This window comes from Tamandua tetradactyla, chromosome 3 (assembly GCF_023851605.1).
Source record: "Tamandua tetradactyla isolate mTamTet1 chromosome 3, mTamTet1.pri, whole genome shotgun sequence".
In the NCBI taxonomy this organism is placed as follows: domain Eukaryota; kingdom Metazoa; phylum Chordata; class Mammalia; order Pilosa; family Myrmecophagidae; genus Tamandua; species Tamandua tetradactyla.
Window position 1 is genome coordinate 9,786,727 of NC_135329.1, and position 23,122 is coordinate 9,809,848.

The 23,122-nt window shown below is 38.0% G+C and overlaps 1 protein-coding gene across 1 annotated transcript in view; it reads left to right on the top strand.

Annotated features, from left to right (window-relative positions):
* RAB10 (RAB10, member RAS oncogene family) overlaps nt 1–23,122 on the top strand; it is a 114,298-nt gene that overhangs the window by 83,012 nt on the left and 8,164 nt on the right. Inside the window, exon 3 of the mRNA XM_077152313.1 lies at nt 19,728–19,866. Coding sequence (XP_077008428.1) covers nt 19,728–19,866 — 139 coding nt within the window. The remainder of the gene's footprint in view (nt 1–19,727; nt 19,867–23,122) is intronic.

The following is a 23,122-nucleotide window of genomic DNA, read 5'->3' on the forward strand; positions in this document are numbered from 1 at the left end:
ATCCTCCAAATCACTAATTCTATCTTCTGTCTCTTTAAATCTATCATTGTAGGTATCCATTGTTTTTTCCATCTTTTCTACTTTATCCTTCACTTCCATAAGTTCTGTGATTTGTCTTTTCAGTTTTTCTATTTCTTCTTTATGTTCAGCCCATGTCCTGTTCATGTCCTCCCTCAATTTATCGATTTCATTTTTGAAGAGGTTTTCCACTTCTGTTCGTATATTCAGCATTAGTTGTCTCAGCTCTTGTATCTCATTTGAACTATTGGTTTGTTCCTTTGACTGGGCCATATTCTCAAGCTTCTGAGCATGGACAGTTATCTTCTGCTGCTGGCGTCTGGGAATTTAGTCAGATTTCCCTGGGTGACGGACCCAACAAGGTTGTAAGGTTTTTCTGTGAAATCTCTGGGTTCTGTTTTTCTTATCCTGCCCAGTAGGTGGCGCTCGTGGCACACGTTTGTCTGCGGTTCCCACCAGTAAAAGGTGCTGTGGGTCCTTTAACTTTGGAAAACTCTCGCCGTCCGGGAGGTTCGCTAGCCGAAGCGGCTTGGAAGAGTGCCAGCCGGCCCGGGGTCTGAACGCGGGGAGGGTCGCTGGCCGCCGCAGCCCGGGAAAGCGCCCGTCCGAATTTCCTAGTCAGCCTGGGGCGCCAAGCTTGGCGGGAGGGCGCCAGCCGCAGCGGCCCGCCCGGGAGAGTGCACGTTTCCGGGGAGTCACGGGTTTGGAAGGGGCCCCCCCCGTCGCCGTTCTCCGTGGCCTGGGGATTTCCGATCCAAATCTCTCAGTTGGTACGGGGGGCCGTGCGTGGTGTGGGCGCCAGCCACCGCGGTTTGAGGGGACCGCCTGTCCAATTCTCCCAGCCGGCCCCAGGTGGGGGAAGGGAGTGACTCCGGCTGCTTGCCGCCCCGCCTGGTGAAGCCCGCGCCCCTCAGCGATCTCACCAGAGCGGGTTCTCTCAGCCAGCCAGCCGTTCCAGGATGGAGTACGCTGTCTTTTTTATCTCTGTTGTGGCTTTGGGCGCTGTTCTGTATCGTTTCTACTCCCCTAGTAGCTGTCCTGGAGGAGAAACTAAGATCCGCGCGTCTTACTAAGCCGCCATCTTCTCCGGAAGTCCTATTTCACAATTTTAAAATGTTGAAAAAGAAAAAGACATCATTGTTCCTCTCAGAGCTGAGTCACTGTTACTCTCAGAGCTGAGCCACTTGGAATGAAAGCTACCCAGGTGGCAGATGGAGCACTATAATGCAGAGATGCGCTCTGTGCTTCTCCTCTGGTTTGACGTTTCAGAATTGTTCAGAGCACTAAGAAAACCTGCTTCCGCCGCTTATTAATTACGCCACTTCTACCAGAGCACTGATTGGACATCGCGCGCCCACCCGGACCTTTACCCCCTCTTCAATTTTTTGAAAGAGTTTGAGCAGGATTGGTACTAAATCTTTCTTGACTGTTTGGTAGAATTCACATGTGAAGCCATCTGGTCCTGGACTTTTCTCTTTGGAGAGCTTCTTAATGACTGATTCAGTTTCTTTGCTTGTGCTTGGTTTGTTGAGGTTGTCTGTTTCTTCTCATGTCAAAATTGGTTGTTCATAGTGCATTTCCTAATATAACTTATGTAGATAGTTTGATTGAATGCCATAAGTACCTGGAATCTCAGGTAGGACATGAGATTTTGTTGGTTTGTCCAGAGTGATGCCCCGATGAATCCCAGAGTGATTCGATCAGTGACTGGAAAAGTATTTGCAAAGCCCCCTTCGGGGAATGGTGAGAACAGGGAGAAATTCAACTTCCCCAAGTTGAATTCTTTTTTTTTTTTAAACTGTTTGAGTGAATCTTTTTGTATCTTTATTCAACTGTATGGACGTAGGCTCTTTTCTTACAGTACTCCTCACCTGCTTTGTGATTGTTTTTTACTTGGCTGCCTCGTCTGTGTGATCATAGGCTTCATGAGGATGATTTTCCAGGTCATCATGTCCTCAATACAATAAATTTTTCTTTGAAGAAATGAATAAAGTTCATGCAGAGAAGTCCTGTAATCTATATTAGAGAAATGGTGCATTTTTTTTTTTTTTTTATTAACGGAAAGAAAAAAAAGAAATTAACACAACATTTAGAAATCATACCATTCTACATATGTACTCAGTAATTCTTAACATCATCACATAGATGCATGATCATTGTTTCTTAGTACATTTGCATCAGTTTAGAGGAACTAGCAACACAACAGAAAAAGATATAAAATGTTAATATAAAGAAAAGAAATTAAAGTAGTAGTAATAGTAAAAAACAACAACAACAAACAAACCAACAAGCAAACAAAACCAAAAAAAACCCCTATAGCTCAGATGCAGCTTCATTCAGTATTTTAACATGATTACTTTACAATGAGGTATTATTGTGCTGTCCATTTTTGAGTTTTTGTATCTAGTCCTGTTGCACAATCTGTATCCCTTCAGCTTCAATTACCCATTGTCTTACCCTGTTTCTAACTCCTGCTGAACTCTGTTACCAATGACATATTTCAAGTTTATTCTCGAATGTCCGTTCACAACAGTGGGACCATACAGTATTTGTCCTTTAGTTTTTGGCTGGATTCACTCAGCATAATATTCTCTAGGTCCATCCATGTTATTACATGGTTCACAAGTTTATCTTGTCTTAAAGCTGCATAATATTCCATCGTATGTATATACCACAGTTTGTTTAGCCACTCTTCTGTTGATGGAGATTTTGGCTGTTTCCATCTCTTTGCAATTGTAAATAACGCTGCTATAAACATTGGTGTGCAAATGTCCGTTTGTGTCTTTGCCCTTAAGTCCTTTGAGTAGATACCTAGCAATGGTATTGCTGGGTCGTATGGCAATTCTATATTCAGCTTTTTGAGGAACCGCCAAACTGCCTTCCACAGTGGTTGCACCCTTTGACATTCCCACCAACAGTGAATAAGTGTGCCTCTTTCTCCGCATCCTCTCCAGCACTTGTCATTTTCTGTTTTGTTGATAATGGCCATTCTGGTGGGTGTGAGATGATATCTCATTGTGGTTTTGATTTGCATTTCTCTAATGGCCAGGGACATTGAGCATCTCTTCATGTGCCTCTTGGCCATCCGTATTTCTTCTTCTGGTAGGTGTCTGTTTAAGTCTTTTTCCCATTTTGTAATTGGGTTGGCTGTCTTTTTGTTGTTGAGTTGAATAATCTCTTTATAAATTCTGGATACTAGACCCTTATCTGATATGTCATTTCCAAATATTGTCTCCCATTGTGTAGGCTGTCTTTCTACTTTCTTGATGAAGTTCTCTGATGCACAAAAGTGTTTAATTTTGAGAAGCTCCCATTTATTTATTTCCTTCTTCAGTGTTCTTGCTTTAGGTTTAAGGTCCATAAAACCACCTCCAGTTGTAAGATCCATAAGATATCTCCCAACATTTTCCTCTAACTGTTTTATGGTCTTAGACCTAATGTTTAGATCTTTGATCCATTTTGAGTTAACTTTTGTATAGGGTGTGAGAGATGGGTCTTCTTTCATTCTTTTGCATATGGATATCCAGTTCTCTAGGCACCATTTATTGAAGAGACTGTTCTGTCCCAGGTGAGTTGGCTTGACTGCCTTATCAAAGATCAAATGTCCATAGATGAGAGGGTCTATATCTGAGCACTCTATTCGATTCCATTGGTCGATATATCTATCTTTATGCCAATACCATGCTGTTTTGACCACTGTGGCTTCATAATATGCCTTAAAGTCAGGCAGCGCGAGACCTCCAGCTTCGTTTTTTTTCCTCAAGATGTTTTTAGCAATTCGGGGTACCCTGCCCTTCCAGATAAATTTGCTTATTGGTTTTTCTATTTCTGAAAAATATGTTGTTGGGATTTTGATTGGTATTGCATTGAATCTGTAAATCAATTTAGGTAGGATTGACATCTTAACTATATTTAGTCTTCCAATCCATGAACACGGTACGCCCTTCCATCTATTTAGGTCTTCTGTGATTTCTTTTAACAGTTTTTTGTAGTTTTCTTTATATAGGTTTTTTGTCTCTTTGGTTAAATTTATTCCTAGGTATTTTATTCTTTTAGTTGCGATTGTAAATGGGATTCGTTTCTTGATTTCTACCTCAGCTTGTTCATTACTAGTGTATAGAAAAGCTACAGATTTTTGAATGTTGATCTTGTAGCCTGCTACTTTGCTGTACTCATTTATTAGCTCTAGTAATTTTGTTGTGGATTTTTCTGGGTTTTCTACATATAGTATCATATCGTCTGCAAACAGTGATAGTTTTACTTCTTCCTTTCCAATTTTGATGCCTTGTATTTCTTTTTCTTGCCTAATTGCTCTGGCTAGAACTTCCAACACAATGTTGAATAATAGTGGTGATAGTGGACATCCTTGTCTTGTTCCTGATCTTAGGGGGAAAGTTTTCAATTTTTCCCCATTGAGGATGATATTAGCTGTGGGTTTTTCATATATTCCCTCTATCATTTTAAGGAAGTTCCCTTGTATTCCTATCTTTTGAAGTGTTTTCAGCAGGAAAGGATGTTGAATCTTGTCAAATGCCTTCTCTGCATCAATTGAGATGATCATGTGATTTTTCTGCTTTGATTTGTTGATATGGTGTATTACATTAATTGATTTTCTTATGTTGAACCATCCTTGCATACCTGGGATGAATCCTACTTGGTCATGATGTATAATTCTTTTAATGTGTTGTTGGATACGATTTGCTAGAATTTTATTGAGGATTTTTGCATCTGTATTCATTAGAGAGATTGGTCTGTAGTTTTCTTTTTTTGTAATATCTTTGCCTGGTTTTGGTATGAGGGTGATGTTGGCTTCATAGAATGAATTAGGTAGTTTTCCCTCCACTTCGATTATGTTGAAGAGTTTGAGGAGCGTAGGTACTAATTCTTTCTGGAATGTTTGATAGAATTCACATGTGAAGCCGTCTGGTCCTGGACTTTTCTTTTTAGGGAGGTTTTGAATAACTAATTCAATCTCTTTACTTGTGATTGGTTTGTTGAGGTCGTCTATTTCTTCTTGAGTCAAAGTTGATTGTTCCTGTCTTTCCAGGAACCTGTCCATTTCTTCTAAATTGTTGTATTTATTAGCGTAAAGTTGTTCATAGTATCCTGTTATTACCTCCTTTATTTCTGTGAGGTCAGTAGTTATGTCTCCTCTTTCATTTCTGATCTTATTTATTTGCATCCTCTCTCTTCTTCTTTTTGTCAATCTTGCTAAGGGCCCATCAATCTTATTGATTTTCTCATAGAACCAACTTCTGGCCTTATTGATTTTCTCTATTGTTTTCATGTTTTCAATTTCATTTATTTGTGCTCTAATCTTTGTTATTTCTTTCCTTTTGCTTGCTTTGGGGTTAGCTTGCTGTTCTTTCTCCAGTTCTTCCAAATGGATAGTTAATTCCTGAATTTTTGCCTTTTCTTCTTTTCTGATATAGGCATTTAGAGCAATAAATTTCCCTCTTAGCACTGCCTTTGCTGCGTCCCATAAGTTTTGATATGTTGTGTCTTCATTTTCATTTGCCTCTAGGTATTTACTAATTTCTCTTGCAATTTCTTCTTTGACCCACTTGTTGTTTAAGAGTGTGTTGTTGAGCCTCCATGTATTTATGAATTTTCTGGCACTCCGCCTATTATTGATTTCCAACTTCATTCCTTTATGATCCGAGAAAGTGTTGTGTATGATTTCAATCTTTTTAAATTTGTTAAGACTTGCTTTGTGACCCAGCATATGGTCTATCTTTGAGAATGATCCATGAGCACTTGAAAAAAAGGTGTATCCTGCTGTTGTGGGATGTAATGTCCTATAAATGTCTGTTAAGTCAAGTTCATTTATAGTAGTATTCAAGTTCTCTATTTCTTTATTGATCCTCTGTGTAGATGTTCTGTCCATTGATGAGAGTGGTGAATTGAAGTCTCCAACTATTATGGTATATGTGTCTATTTCCCTTTTCAGTGTTTGCAGTGTATTCCTCACGTATTTTGGGGCATTCTGGTTCGGTGCATAAATATTTATGATTGTTATGTCTTCTTGTTTAATTGTTCCTTTTATTAGTATATAGTGTCCTTCTTTGTCTCTTTTAACTGCTTTACATTTGAAGTCTAATTTGTTGGATATTAGTATAGCCACTCCTGCTCTTTTCTGGTTGTTGTTTGCATGAAATATCTTTTCCCAACCTTTCACTTTCAACCTATATTTATCTTTGGGTCTAAGATGTGTTTCCTGTAGACAGCATATAGAAGGATCCTGTTTTTTAATCCATTCTGCCAGTCTATGTCTTTTAATTGGGGAATTCAGTCCATTGACATTTAGAGTTATTACTGTTTGGATAATATTTTCCTCTACCATTTTGCCTTTTGTATTATATATATCATATCTGTCTTTCCTTCTTTCTACACTTTTCTCCATGTCTCTCTCTTCTGTCTTTTTGTATCTGACTCTAGTGCTTCCTTTAGTATTTCTTGCAAAGCTGGTCTCTTGGTCACAAATTCTCTTAGTGACTTTTTGTCTGAGAATGTTTTAATTTCTCCCTCATTTTTGAAGGACAATTTTGCTGGATATAGGAGTCTTGGCTGGCAGTTTTTCTCTTTTAGTAACTTAAATATATCATCCCACTGTCTTCTAGCTTCCATGGTTTCTGCTGAGAAATCTACACATAGTCTTATTGGGTTTCCCTTGTATGTGACGGATTGTTTTTCTCTCACTGCCTTCAAGATCCTCTCTTTCTCTTTGACCTCTGACATTCTAACTAGTAAGTGTCTTGGGGAACGCCTATTTGTGTCTAATCTCTTTGGGGTGCGCTGCACTTCTTGGATCTGTAATTTTAGGTCTTTCATAAGAGTTGGGAAATTTTCAGTGATAATTTCTTCCATTAGTTTTTCTCCTCCTTTTCCCTTCTCTTCTCCTTCTGGGATACCCACTACACGTATATTTGTACGTTTCACATTGTCCTTGAGTTCCCTGATACCTTGTTCAAATTTTTCCATTCTTTTCCGGATAGTTTCTGTTTCTTTTTGGAGTTCAGATGTTTCATCCTCCAAATCACTAATTCTATCTTCTGTTTCTTTAAATCTGTCATTGTAGGTATCCATTGTTTTTTCCATCTTTTCTACTTTATCTTTCACTTCCATAAGTTCTGTGATTTGTTTTTTCAGTTTTTCTATTTCTTCTTTATGTTCAGCCCATGTCTTCTTCATGTCCTCCCTCAATTTATCGATTTCGTTTTTGAAGAGGTTTTCCATTTCTGTTCGTATATTCAGCATTAGTTGTTTCAGCTCCTGTATCTCATTTGAACTATTGGTTTCTTCGTTTGACTGGGCCATATGTTCAATTTTCTGAGCGTGATCCGTTATCTTCTGCTGGCGTCTGGGCATTTAGTCAGATTTCCCCGGGTGTTCGACCCCACAGGTTGAAAGATTTTTCTGCGCAGTCTCTCGGTTCTGTTCTTTCTATCCTGCCCAGTAGGTGGCGCACGTGGCACACGCCTGTCTGTGGGTTCCACCAGCGAAAGTTGCTGTGGGTCCCTCAACTCTGGAAAACTCTCACCGTAGGGGAGGTTCGGCAACCGAAGCGTCTTGGAAGAATGCCAGCCGGCCCGGGGTTCCAAACGCGGGGAGGGTCGCCGGCTGTCGCAGCACAGGAGAGCGTCCGGCCAAATTAGCTAGTCGGCCCGGGGCACCAAGCGTGGCGGGAGGGTGCCAGCTGTCGCAGCCCGGGAGAGTGCACTGTTCCCAGCCGACGGGGGAGTCACGTGTTTGGAAGGGATCCCCCGGTCACTGTTCTCCGCAGTCTGGGGATTTCCGACCCAACTATCTCAGTTGTTCCGGGGGGCCTCGTGTGGTGGGGGCACCAGCCGCCGCGGCCTAAGGGGACCGCCTGTCCAATTCTACCAGCTGGCCTGGGAAGGTGGAAGGGAGGGACTCCGGTCGCTTGCTGTCCCACCCAGGAAAGCCCGTGCCCCTTGGTGATCTCACCGGAGCTGGTTCTCCCGGTTAGTCAGCCGTTCCAGGATGGGGTACGCTGTCCCTTTAATCTCCCTCGTGGCTCCGGGAGCTGCTCTGTATTATCTCCACTCCCCCAGTAGTTGTTCTGGAGGAGGAAAGGTGAGGGCGGCAAGGCTGTCGAGGCTGGTTGCGGAGGAGCACGGTGAAGGCGGGGGAAGAGGGCACCGTGTTGGTTGGAGAGCAGCCGGAGCAGGCGGAGAAAGAGAGGGGGTAGGGAGGTCGGGCGGCTCGGCTGCTGCGGGGCGCGTGCGCCGCGCGGCGGGCCGGCGGAGAAAGAGAGGGGGTAGGGAGGTCGGGCGGCTCGGCTGCTGCGGGGCGCGTGCGCCGCACGGCGGGCCGGCGGCGAAAGCCCAAGTTGAATTCTTGATATTCTTGCAAGCAGTGTGGACAACCAAAGCTATGGGCTGAGCCCCCAGTCTTGGGGTTTGTTCATATGAAACTTAACCCCACAAAGGATAGGTCAAGTGACTCTCAGGCCTAAAATTTAGGCCTGAGAGTCACCGCCAAGAGAGCCTCTTTTGTTGCTCAGATGTGGCCTCTCTCTCCAGCCAACAGGATAAACAGTCTCACCACCCTCCCCCTCTCTGCATGGAACGTGACTCCCAGGGGTGTGGACCTTCCTGGCAACGTGGGACAGAGATCCTGGGATGAGCTGGGACTCAGCATCAAGGGATTGAGAAAAACCCTAGAATGAGCTGAGAATTAACATCAAGGGATTGAGAGAACCTTCTTGACCAAAAGGGGGAAGAGTGAAATGAGACAAAATAGTCAATGGCTAAGAGATTCCAGACAGAGTCGAAATGTTATCCCGGGGGTTATTCTTACACATTGAATAGATATCACCTTGTTAGTCAAGATGTAGTGAAGAAGCTGGAGGGGAACTGCCTGAAAATGTAGATCTGTGTTCCAGTAGCTATGTTTCTTGAAGATGATTCTATAATGGTATAGCTTTCACAATGTGGCTCTGTGATTGTGAAAACCTTGTGTCTGATGATGCTCCTTTTATCTACCTTATCAACAGACAAGTAAAACATGGAATAAAGATGAATAATAGGGGAAACAAATGTTAAAATAAATTTAGAGTGAAATCCTGGTGATCGGTGAGGGGGGAGGGGAGGTTTGGTATGTATGAATTTTTTTCTGTTTTCTTTTTATTTCATTTTCTGAATAGATGCAAATGTTCCAAGAAATGATCATGATGATGAATATACAACTATGTGATGATACTGTGAATTACTGATTATGTATGTAGAATGGCATGATCAAGAAGTACGAATGTTTGTGTGCGTTTGGTGTCTTTTGGTATTTCAAAAAAATTTTTTTTAATTAATTAAAAAAACACATTAGAAAGATAAGCAATGACCTTTGTGTTAAATAAAGTATCATAATTCTTTAGAAAAAAAAAAGTGTGTTGTTTAATCTCCGTATACTTGTGATGGCTCTGGTTCTTTGGTGATTTGTACTTCCTACTTTATTCTGTTGTGACCAGAGAAAAGAAAGTGTTTTGGATAATTTCAATTATATTAAATTTATGGTGACCTAGTTTATGTCCCTGTATATAATTTATCCTGGAGAACATTCCATGTGCATTAGAGAAGAATATATATCCTAGTGTTTTGGGATGTAATGATACATATATATTAGATCTAACTGTTTAGGTTCTCTGTTTCCTTGTTGATCTTCAGTGTGGTGTTCTTTCTGTGGCAAAGAGTGGTGTATTGAAGTCTTCCACTGTTAGAGTTGATATGTCTGTAGCTCCCTTCAGTTTTTCCAATATGTGCCTCATGTACTTTGGAGCTCCTTGATTGGGAGATAAACATTTATGATTGTTATTTTCTCTTGGTGAATTCTTCCTTTTATTAATATGTAGTGCCTTTCTTTGTCTCTTATGACGTCTTTACATTTAAAATCTATTTTGTCTGATATTAGTACAGCTACTCCTGCTTTCTTTGGTTACAACTTGCTTAGATTTTTTTCTATCCTTTCACTTTCAATCTAACTATGTCCTTGAGTCTAAGATATGTCTCTTACAAAGCGCATATAGCTGGGTTATACTTTTTGATCCATTCTGTCAGTGTGAATCTTTTAATTGGTGAGTTTAGTCCATTAACATTCAAAGTAATTACTGTAAAAGTGGTTCTCAACTCTACCATCTTGTCCTTGTTACCATCCTTGTCTTGTTTTTATTTGTCAAATCTATATATTTTCCTTCTCTCTCTCTTTTCCTTTAAATTACCTTAATTGTATTTTTCAGTTCTGTGCCGTCCTCCAGAAGTTCCTCTCCTGTTTTTTTTTTTTTTTTTTTAATCAGCTGTCAGGGGTCCCTTTAGAATTTCTTTTCAGGCTGGTCTCTTGTTCACTAGGTCTTTCAATCTTTCTTTGTCTTTGAAGATTTTAATCTCTTCCTCAATATTGAAGGGTAACTTAGCTGGATAAAGCGTTCTTGGTTGAAAAGCCTTCCTCATTCGTGATCTTAAAAATATCATACCACTGCCTTCTTGCTTCCATGGTGCCAGTTTAGTAGTCTGAAGTTAGTCTTATGTGTTTTCCCTGGTATGTAGCAGATTGCTTTTCTTGTGGTGCTTTCAGGACTTTCTGTTTCTCTTCAACACCTGACAGTCTGATTAGTATGTGTCTTGGAGTAGATACATTTGGATTTAATCTATTTGGAGTCCACTGGGCTTCTTTGATTTGCTTATTCACGTCATTTATGTTGGGAAGTTTTCCCCGATTATATCTTCAACTCACTTTCCCAGCCCTTTACTCTTCTCTTCACCTTCTGGGACACTATCTTATGTTTGTGTGCCTCTTGTCCATTTCCCTAACATTCATTTGAATTTTCCCATCTTTCTTGCCACTTTTGCCACTTGTTCTTTTGTGCATTCTAGTTCTGTTGTCACTCATTCTAGATCACTTATTCTTCCTTCTGCTTCTTTGAATCTGCTATATTGTGTCTCCAATATATTTTTAATTTGGCCCTCTGAATCTTTCATTTCTATGAGATCTACCATTTTTCTGTTTAACCTCCCAAGTTCTTCGTAATGTTCTTTTAGTGTCTTCCTAATATCTTTATTTCTTTATAATTATCTCTGAATAGTTGTTCCATATTCTTTGTCCCCTCTGGAATTTTGAGTTGGTCATTTGGGCCATTTATGCTTGGATCTTCATGTGCTTGGTGATATTCTATTGTATTCAGGGTATTTGATTATCTTGATATGGTTATTTTGCAAATTGGTTTCCTTCAGTCTTCTAAAGTTTTGAATTTACTTAGTTTTTGCTCAGTGTTCCTTTTGTACTTTGTTAGTTATTCCCCATCAAATCAAGGTCCAGATCTCATGTAGGGGATACAGTTCAATGTAAAGGTCTATTAGAAGCTAGGCCAGAGTACATGGGTACTCCAGTGGCAGAATGGCTGCCCATCACGTGGGAGACCCAGACTCAACTCCCAGCCTATGTACAAAACAAAAAGAATGAGAGAAGAAAAAAGAGATAATAATAACAAAGTAAAATAATAATAGAGTAAAGGTTTGGAACATGAAAACAACCACAAGAAAATACACCTCAATGTTAGTAGGCCCCAGAATCAAAATATACTGGGAGGATATACTGGGAGTAAACTTAGGCTGGTGCCCACCTGAGGGAGAGAAAATCTAAGGGAAAAAAGTAATACTAATAAAAATAAATGAAATGGAATAATAAAAAACAATGTGAAATAAAAAATAGAAAATAACAGATAAAAATGTAATAACAAAATAGCTATAAGAGTTTTTAAAATAATGAAAACAACAATTCTATTACTAATAAAAATGTATATAAAGAATACGTTTTTAAAAGGGAGGAAAAGAAAAAATATTAAGAAAAAAATTTTTTTCAATAAAATGAAAATAAAGAGCTAGGCAGATAGGGAGTTAGCTTGCCTGCACCTAACCCTTCTCCCCAGCAGATGGCGAATGTGAGGCTCCTCCTCCCTCAAGCTCTCTCCTCCCTCAAGCTCTCTCCTCTCTGCCTGGTACAGCTCACATACACATACCACCCACATCTGGCCAGCAGATAGTGTGCTTGAGGCTGCTCTGCCAGGGTTAGCCAGCTGGTGGGTCTCTGCCAGAACAGCTGGTGGACCTACCAGACACTGGGACTACAGGCTGACCATTCCTGCACCCAACCGGGTAATCACTCCCCCCATCCCAGGGCCTGGCCCCACTGTGGACAGTCTGTCCACCTGCCAGCTCCCCACAAGCTCTGTCCACTGCACCCATGTGGGAAGGTTTCCACAGTTGGCAACTGTGCAGGCTGGAACCAAGGAGGGTCAGTTCCCTCCCATTACACCTCCCCGGTGCACTGTAGCCTGCCTGGTGGGGATCCTGGTCACCTAGCCCACTTACTCTCCCCTGATCTGCCAGTGCTCTCCTCCCCAAAACTGCCTAAAGACCCTCCTAGTTTAGTCACATCCTGAGATTTGCAGTCTTGGGCATTTTATCCCCACCTGCTATTTTGTTATATGAGCAGGAGTGAATTCACTCTACTCCCCATCTTCCAGGAAGTCATCACACTACTTTAATTGCTGTAGCTTTATAATAAGTTTTCAGATTTGGAAGTATGACTCTTCGGCTGTGACCTTTTTAAAAGATGAATTTAGCAATTCAGATCCCCTTGCCATTCCACATGAAATTGATGCTTGAGTTTTCCATCTCCACAAAAAGGCTGCTGGAATTTTGATCAATATTGTGTTGAATCTGTAAATTGCTTTGGATAGTATTGACATTGTAATGATATTTAGACTTCCAGTCCATGAGCATAGAATGTCTTTCCATCTAATTTTCAGCAGTGTTTTGTAGTTTTCAATGTACATCTTTTACATCTTTGGTTAAATTTATTCCTAGATATTTTGCTCTTCTAGATGTTATTGTGAATGGAATTGTTTTCTTGATTTCCTTTTCAGATTGTTCATGATTTTTGCATGTTCATCATGTATTCCCACTTTACTGAAATTGTTTATTAGTTTTAGTAGCTTTCTTCTCTACTCTTAGAATAGTAGTGGTATTAGAAGTACAGTTGGAATTAGTTGCAAATTAATAGGGTGAGATAGCAGCTAGAGATAAAACTCTTCAAAGAAATTTGCTGGGAAGATTTTTTTTTGCTTGGGATATATACAAGCTTATCAGAAATTTATATAGAGACGCTAGAATAGCTAAGACAATTTTGGAAAAGATTAAAGTGGGAGTAATCACTACAACTGAAAGTTGTAACTTTTTTTTTTTTTAGCTGCAGTGATCAAGACAGCATGTTATTGGTAGAAGTGTAGACACATAGGTTAATGGAACAGATTCAAGAACCCAGAAATAGGCCCACAGAGGTATAGCCAGCTGAATATTTACAAAGGTGCAAAAAGAATTCAGTGGAGGGAGAATAGGCTTTTCAACAAATGATGCTAAAACAATTGAACATTCATAGGCAAAAAAAAGCTTTATTCAAAATTCACTCCTTATATCAAAATTAGCTCACAAGAAATCATCAGTTTAGTGAAAGTAAAACCATAAAACCTTTGGAAGAAAACCTAGGAGAAAATCATCAGGACCTAGGTCTAGATGAAGAGTTCTTAAGAGCACCAAAAGCACAATTATAAAAGAAAAAGAAATCTGTAAATTGGGCTTCAGCATAATTAAGATTTTCTGTTCGGCAGAGGACTGTCAAGAGAATGAAGAAACAAGTTACAGACTAGGAAGACATATTTGCAAACCACATTTCCGACAAAGGACTTATATGTGGAACTCTCAGAGCTCAGTGCTAGAAAAATAAAAAAGGCAAGCAATCCAATTAGAAAATAGGCAAAAGACGCAAATAGGCATTTCACTGAAAAAGATCTGCTAATCACAAATAAGCACATGAAAAGATGTTTAACACTATTAGCCCCTAGGGACATACGATTCAAGCAAACATAAAATATCACCACATACATATTAGGACAGCTAAAATAAAAAATGTAATGATAACTCTATTTGCTGGAGAGGATGCAAAGAAACTGGATCACTCATTAATGGTGAGAATGTAAAATGGTACAGTCATTCTGGGATAGTTTGGCAGTATCTTATAAGCATATATAAAATATGACCTAATGCTAACATTCCTGGACATTATTCCAGAGAAATGAAAACTTACGTCCTCCAAAAAACTATTACATGAATGTTCATAGTAGTTTTATTTGTAAAGGTCAAAAACTGGAAACAACCCACATGTTCTTCAGCATGTGTTCTAGTTTTCTAGCTGCCAGAATGCAGCACACTGGAGACGGATTGGCTTTTAATAAAAGGGGATTTATTTTGTTAAAAACGTGTTGTTCTTCAGAGGAAAGACAGCAGCTAACTTTCAACTGAGTTTCTTTCTTAAAAGGAAAGGCACAGCATGATCTCATGATCTCTGCTGGCCTTCTCTCCAGGCCTCTGGGTTCCAACAACTTCCCCAGGGTGATTCCTTTCTGCATCTCCAAAAGCCTGGGCTGAGCTGCGAGTGCTGAAATGAGGTGTGCTGAGCTGCTTGGGCTGTGCTACATTGAGCTCTCTCATTTAAACACCAGCCAATTAAATCAAACATCAGTCATTGTAGCAGGCATACCTCCTAGCCAACTGCAGTTGTAATCAGCAACAGATGAGGTTCACATGCCATTGGCTCATGTCCACAGCAATAGAAGTAGGCACCTTCCCCTGGCCAAATTGACACTTGAAACTAACTACCACAACAGGTGAATGGTTAAAACTGTGGTGTGGTACATCCATACTCTGAAATACTAACTACTCAGCAATAAAAAGGAATGGACTAGGGATGCATGCAACATTTTGGATGGCTCTCAAGGGCATTATTCTAAAGGTAGCATACTGTAGAGTTTGATTTATATAAATTCTGGAAATATCAAAATTGTGGAAGTGTGAGACAAATTAGGTGTCAAGTATTTAAGGATTGAGGGATCTGAAGGTATGCACTATAAAAAATTAGCATGAGGAAGTTCCTCTGGTGGTAGAACAGTTATCTTGTTTGTGGTGATAGTGGTTACACAAATCTGTACATGTGGTAAAATTGCAGAGAATTATAGCTTATCACACTCAGATGAATACATGTAAAACTGAATAAGGTCTGTAGATTGTATTAATGTTAATGTCCTGGTTTTGCTATTGTACTGTGGTTATGTAAAAAGTTATCACTGGGAAAAGCTGGATGAAATGTACACAGGACTTCTGTGCTTTTTTCCCAAGAGAAGTGGTGGGTTTACAGAACAATTATACATAAAATACAGCCTTCCCATACACCATCCCACTACCAATATCTATATTGGTGTGAAAAGTTTGTTACAGTTGATAACACATTTTTTGGTAATTCTGTTTTTAACAGTAGTTACGTTTCTTACAGTTGATGAAAGATTATTAAAGTAGTACTTAAACTAGTTTACATGGGGATATTTCCCCCATATTCCTGACCTAGTACTATTTTTTTTTTCATTCACGTCATTATTACTCATCTACCCACATACTGGATAAAGGGAGTGTCCATCACAAGGTTTTTACAATCACATGGTCACATGATAAAAGCTATATAGTTATTCAATCATCACAAAAGATCAAGGCTGCTGTTTTAGTTAAGGTGTAATAGAGAGGCTGGAGGGAACTGCCTGAAAATGCAGAGCTGTGTTCCAGTAGCTATGTTTCTTGAAGATGATTGTATAATGAATATAGCTTTCGCAGTGTGACTTGTGTGATTGTGAACAATTTGTGTCTGATGCTCCTTTTATCTACCTTATCAACAGAAGAGTAAAACATATGGATTAAAAATAAATAATAGAGGGAACAAATATTAAAATAAATTTAGTAGATTGAAAAAAATACATATGTTGTTACTATTCAGGTTAAACTATACTTAAGAAATCTGGCATTCAGGCAAAATTATCTTGGCCCCAAAACAAGAATATCTTTTTAGGAATAAAAACAGATTTTTTTTGTCTTTATAAAAGTAGCAGAATGTAATACTGTAAAAATTAGTTCCTAGATAACTTATTCTTTATTAGTATAATCAAGATCAACCTGCCAGCTGCTAAATTATTAATGACTAAATCTTTCTCAGAAAATCACTGCAGCATTTATTATTCAGTTAAAAATGTTTTAAGCTTCATTCATACATGGACTAAACACATGCTAATTTTTTGTGGTGACAAATGTACATGGTATAAAACTTAATGATGTTTAGTACATTCTTGATGTTGTGAAACCATCACCACTATTTTGGTGAACATTTTCATCAGCTCAAAAGGAAATGCTGTTCCCACTCAGCAGTCACTCCCCTTCCCTTACTTTTCAGGTTCTGGCAATGAATATGCCTTCTGTCTCTATGAATTTCCCTATTCTAGAAATTTCATGTGAAAGCACTTATAAAATATGTGGCCTTTTAGTTCTGGCTTCTCTCACTGTGCTTGATGTTTTCAAGATTCATTCATGTTGCACCATGTATCTGTCCTTCTGTCCATTTACAGCAGAATAATATTCAGTTATATTGGATATACCACTTTTTGTTTACCCATTTATCAGTTGACATTTGGGTGGCTTCCAGTTTTTGGCTAATGTCAACAATGCTGCTATAAGCACTCATGTACAATTTTTGTTTGAACACATATTTTAATTTGTTGAAAATTACTCCTTAAGTCATCTGCTGCATATTAGAATTCAGTAGATTAAAAGCTCAAAGTAAAAAAATAAAATTAAAAAAAAATTTTAAATCAAGGCTACTGTGTTACATTTCACCATTTTCAGGTATTTCTTCTGGCTGTTCCAATACACTAGCAACTAAAAAGAAACATCCATATAATGATTCAGTAGTCATAACTGTTTGCTAAAATTTCTCAGTTACACCTCCTCCCTCTCATTTGATCTTTCTCTCAGTCTTCAGGGATATCTGGGGAGTGACCATTTTAACTTCTTCATGCTGTAAAGGGTTGTCGACCTTATGGGTAGAGGAGTGAATCTGGTTGATTTTCTTGGATAGACTGGTACCTCTTTTTTTTCAGGGATTATCTGGCATAGGAACAATCTGGAGGCCTTTAGTTTCTGAAAAAATAAACTTTCTCAGTAAAATTTTATAGAGTCTAATTAGAGGCCAGGGTATTCTTTCGGGTTTTCAGGAATACTATTGTTTGGAACTTGACATACTGTGGCAATTTGCAGTATCTGGCTGAAGCTTGCATAAGAGTAATATCCAGAATGATCTCTTGGCTTTGTTTGAAATCTCTTAGCCTCTGAAACTTTGTTTCATTTCTGTTCCCCCTTTTGGTCAAGAAGGCATTCTCAATTCCACCATGCTAGGGCAGGATGATTCCACATTGCCAGGGAGACTTACACCCTATTAGCTATTAGCATTTCCCTAATAGTTAATGAAGGTGAACATCTTTCCATTTGCTATAATTAGGTTGTTTGTCCTTATGTTGTTGAATTTTAGGATTTCATTATATATACTGGATTTCAAACCCTTATCAGATATATGGTTTCCACATAGTCTCTCTTCACCTTTTTGACAAAACCCCTTTCAAGCACAGGTGTATTTAGTCTTGAGGAGTTCCCATTTATGTTTTTTCTTTCATTGCTTGTGCTTTGGGTACAAGGTCTAAGAAGCTGCCTCCTGTTACTATATTTTTAATATGTTTCCCTATATTTTCTTCTAGGAGTTTTATAGTACTGACTCTTATATGTAGATCCTTATCTGCTTTGAGTTAATTTTTGCTTAGGGTGTGTTTTAGTCTGTTAATGCTGCTGGCAATGCAATTTACCAGAAATGAGTTGGCTTTATAAAGAGTTAAGTTACAAGCTTATAGTTCTGAGGCCATAAAAGAAATGTCCAAAGTAATGCTTAACTCAAGATATCATAAGATATCTCCCTACATTTTCCTCTAACTGTTTTATGGTCTTAGACCTAATGTTTAGATCTTTGATCCATTTTGAGTTAACTTTTGTATAGGGTGTGAGATACGGGTTCTCTTTCATTCTTTTGCATATGGATATCCAGTTCTCTAGGCACCATTTATTGAAGAGACTGTAAGAGAGAGATATCTTAACTCAAGAAAGCACCAGAGACATTTTCTCTGTCTGCTGGAAAGGCTCATGGGATTTGTGCTAGTGTTCTCTCCCAGCTTCTTGTTTCAAATGGCTTCTCTGGGGGCATTTTCTTTCTGCATCTCCACATGTCTCTGTCTGTGTCAGCTCTGAAGTTTTTTCCACTTAAGGACTCTAGTAAGTGACCCACCTTGAATGGGTGAAGCTCCATCTCCATGGAAACCACCAAATCAAAAGGTCCTTCCCAACAATATTGAATCAGGAATAAAGAACATGGCTTTCCTGGGGTACACAACAGTTTCACCCTGGCACAGAATATGAGATAGGGGTCCACTTTCGTTCTTTTGGATATGGAAATCCAGTTCTCCCACCTCTGTTTATCAAAGAGTTTATTCAGTTCCAGTTCAGTGGTTTTTTTTGGGATCTAAAGATCCATCTCTGAACTCTAAATTTGATTCCGTTGATCAGTAGGCTTGTCCTTGTACCGGTACCATGCTGTTTTGACCACTGTGACTTTAAATAAGCTTTAAAGTCAGGAAGTGTAAGTTCTCCCACTTCATTTGTCTTTTGTTAGTATGTTTTTGGCCATTTAAGGCCCCTTTCCCATCCGAATAAACTTGATAACTAGCTTTTCCAAATCTGCGAAGTAGGTCTTAGAATTTAGATTGTTATTGAATTGAATAATTTGGGTAGAATTGACAAACTTATTGCCATTTAATCTTCCTCTCCATGAACACGAAATGTCTTTCCATCTGTAGTCTTCTTTGATTTCTTTTAGCAAAGTTTTATAGTTTTATGCATACAGGTCCTTTACATCCTTGGTGTCTACTATTTTGCAATTCCTTATGAATCTATAATTATTTCAAAATAAAATGTTTAAAATAAAAAAGTTTGCCGGAAAAGGTAACAGAGAAATAAAGATTAGCTGAAGGGGATGTATGGTTGAAAGTTTTGTTTTGATTTGGTTTATTATTTTTTAATAGATGGGAGATTCTAAAACATGTTTGTGTGTTGTTGAGACTGATCCATAAAAGAGGAGGAAATCAGTAATACAGAGAAGAGGAGCAAAATATATCTTCAACCTTTGATTTGAAGGCATTAAAGAATGATGAAAATATTCCTGGTTATATAATTGTCTTATTTATAAATGAGTTTGTCTTATTTATAAATGAGTTTATCTTGACAAGTTTTACAAATTATTCTAAAGGGAACTATGTCTATACCACAGTCACACGTGTTCTAAGAATTCCACATGCTTTCTTATTACATTATTGACTAAGTCACTAAATAAAATTGAATTCCATGAGTTTTTATGGTGCTTGCTGGCATTCATTAAATAACTTCTAAAGTTTTACTTATCATTTTCATCTGTTTTCCCTTCCAGATTTCCATTCAGTGCAGATGAGTCACTAATTTCCTTTGACTGAAAAGTTTTTCCCCCCTTATTTTTTATTTTTCCACAATTATTTACCGTTTAAAAATTAAATGAGTAGTCATTCTGTTTTGCTTTGTGGTACCGAATGGGTTTTAATCTGTGTCTGTGTTACCAAACTACTATTGTTTTTCTCCTTTATGTGGAATGTAGTAATATCAAAATACTTACTAATACAAATTATTGATCGTTTTCAGGGATACAGCAGGCCAGGAGCGATTTCACACCATCACAACCTCCTACTACAGAGGAGCTATGGGTATCATGCTAGTATATGACATCACAAATGGTAAAAGTTTTGAAAACATCAGCAAATGGCTTAGAAACATAGATGAGGTAAGTCCTAGAAATTGTATAAACCCTCCATGAACCCACATGATATATTTGTTTTGGGAGAATAAGTATTGCAATTGATTTTTAGGACATAATATACTGTTTTTTCCAAAGATTTACAAATAGCCAAAAAACATATGTCTATATTTTATTCTTCCCCTACTTTTTCTGAAAACATTTCGACAGGTCTGTCTTCAACCCCATCTAAGTGAATAACTAAATGACATAAAACCTCTGTATATCCATATATCCATCTTATAAAATGGCCCCAAATAGAAACTACTAGTGGTTTTAGAGTGCCGTTTTCTAAATTCTAAATGGATTGTTCGTCAGTGCATTTTTGTTGAATGAATGGTTGAGATTTCAGCAGTGATTTTTAAATGTATTTTAAGTTTTATAGAAATGCCATTTTACTTCTGGACATTTTGAAAGATAGTGTTCTAATAAATAAAAACTTACCCAAGAAAATAGTGCCAAATTATTGTATGTGAGCATGTGAGTTTTTTTAAGCAAAGTTATTTATCCAAGCATGTCTTTTCCGTGCTGCAGCATAGGTGCGTTCTTGTTGAAACTATTTTTTCCTTCTTTATTTCTGCCTAGTCTTTGCGTGAAATTAATGCCAACTCTTTAAAGCAAGTTTTGGTTGGATACATGAAGATTAACTTTTAAACCAGTGTTAGATCCAAGAATAATATTTTCAGTGGAAGCAATCCTAAGAGTTCATTACTACTTTGTCATTGTTATAATAAATCTTCAAGTAAGGGCCTGTATTTATTATTTAATGGACAAAGACGCACAGATCTTGTAAAAACAGGGTTTGGGAGAGGAATCTCCAGTTTGTATTTTCTTAGACTTTATTTTATAGTTCAGCCAAATAGTGTGTTATTAAAAGTTTATTTTGAGATTTATATACTTGATTTTGTAGACTGATTGGCTTAGGTTTTCAGTAGTAACTGACATACTTAAAACCCAGCCATTAAAAATGCAAATCTTGTTTTTCTGACATATAAGAGGTAGGCTGTACTTCATTTTCACCTGTTGAGGAAGTCCTGTTTTTTGGAATAAAAAGAAGCTTAACTGATCCAGCAGCATTAAAAAAATAAATTATGTGCCATACTCAAGTGTGATTTATACTGAAAATGCAGTGGTGGTTCAACATATGAAATCAACCAATGTAACATCTCAGTAGACATAGAAAAAGCAATTGACAAAAACCAAAACCCTTTCATGATAAAGACACTCAAACTAGGACTAGAAGGGAAATTCTTCAACTTGATAAAAGACGTTTACAAAAACCCCACAGTTAATGTACTTAATGGCAAAAGACTTAAAACTTGCCCAGCAAAATCAGAAACATGACAGTGATGTCTGCTGTGGCCACTTCTAATTGCCTGGAGGTTGTAGCCAAGGCAGTTAGCAAAGGAAAAAGTAAGGCATCCAGTTTGGAAAGTAAAACTATCACTCTTTGGCGTTGACTTGATTTTGTATATAGAAAAGCTTATGGACTCTACACAGATAGCAAAAATTCCTATTAGAGCTAATAAATAAGTTCTGCAAATTTTCAGGAAACATCAATATGTAAAAATCAGTTGTGTTTCTATACACTGTCAATGAAGAATCTGAAAATATAATTAAGAAAACAGTTCAACTTACAATGGCATCAATAAGAGCAGAATACTTAGGAGTAAAGAAAATAAAAGAAGTGTAAGACTGGGAGTGCAAGGATAGTTCAGTGGTAGAATTCTCACCTACCATGCAAGAGACTCAGATTCAATTCCTGGCCTGTGCGCTCCCCAAAACAAACAAAAATTCAACAAATGGTGTTGCAATAACAGGATACTCACATGGAAAAAGAATGAAATGTGACCCTCACCATACAGCATACAAAAAAAAAGAAGTGGTGCAAGACTGAACACGACAAAGCATTGTTGAAAGAAATTAAAGAAAGACCTAAATAAATGGAAAAAGATATCATATGTTCATGGGTTGGAAGACTTAATACTGTTAAGATGACATTGTTCCTGAAAGCATATACAGATTTAATGCAATCCCTACCAGCTCCCTACTTCCTTTTTCTCTTTTTTTCTTTCTTTGTAGAAATTGACAGGCTGTTTGCAAAATTTGTATGGAAATTCAGTATAGGGACTCAGAATAGCCAAAGCAACCCTGAAAGAGAAGTACAAAATTGAAGGCCGCATGCTTTCCAATTTCAAAACTTAATACAAATTTATAGAAATCAACACAGTATGGTACTGTCATAAGGATAGACAAGGGTTCCAGGATAATTTACTGTGGGAAGATTAGTCTTTTCAACAAATGGTGCTGGAGCAATGGTTATCCACATACGAAAAAAGGAATTTGGACCCTTACCTCATGCTGTAAACAAAATTAACTCAAAGTGATCATTGTAAGTGCTAAATTTACAAAATTTTTAGGAGAAAACATAGTAGTTAATATTTTGGATTATTAGGCAGTGGTTACTTAAAAGCACCCCAAAAGCACAGCAGTGAAAGGAAAAATAGTAAATTGGCCTCCATCAATGTTAAAAATTTCTGTGCTTCCAAGGACACCACCATTTATGTGATCGGGAATTTGTGTATGCAGAATATATAAAGAATTTTATAATTCAACAGTAAAAAGACAGGGCGGGCCACGGTGACTCAGCAGGCGAGAATGCTTGCCTGCCATGCCAGAGGACCTGGGTTCGATTCCCGGTGCCTGCCCATGTCAAAAATAAAAAATAAATAAATAATTAAAAAAAAAAAACAGTAAAAAGACAGATAACCCAATTAAAAAGTTGGCAAAGGATCTGAATAGAATTTTTCCAAGGAAGATATACAAATAGACAGTAAACACATGAAAAGATGCTCAATATCATTAGTCATTAGGAAAATATAAATCAAAATCATGATTGAGATACCATTTCACACTCAGTAGAGTACTTATAATAAAAAGGACAGACCATAACAAGTATTGCTGAGAATGTGGAGAAATTGGAACCTTTATATTGCTCTTAGAATTATAAAGTGATGTAGCTGCTTTGGAAACAGTTTGGCAGTTCCTGAAAATGGTAAATATAGATGGAATAACCATATTCTGTTATATAGATGAAATAACCATATAACCAAGCAGTTCCACTCCTAAGTATATACCCATGAGAATTAAAATATAGATCCCCAGAAAAACTTATTTACAGTTTTTCATAGTATTATTTATAATAGTCAAAAAGTGGAAACAACCCAAATGTCTATCAGTTGGT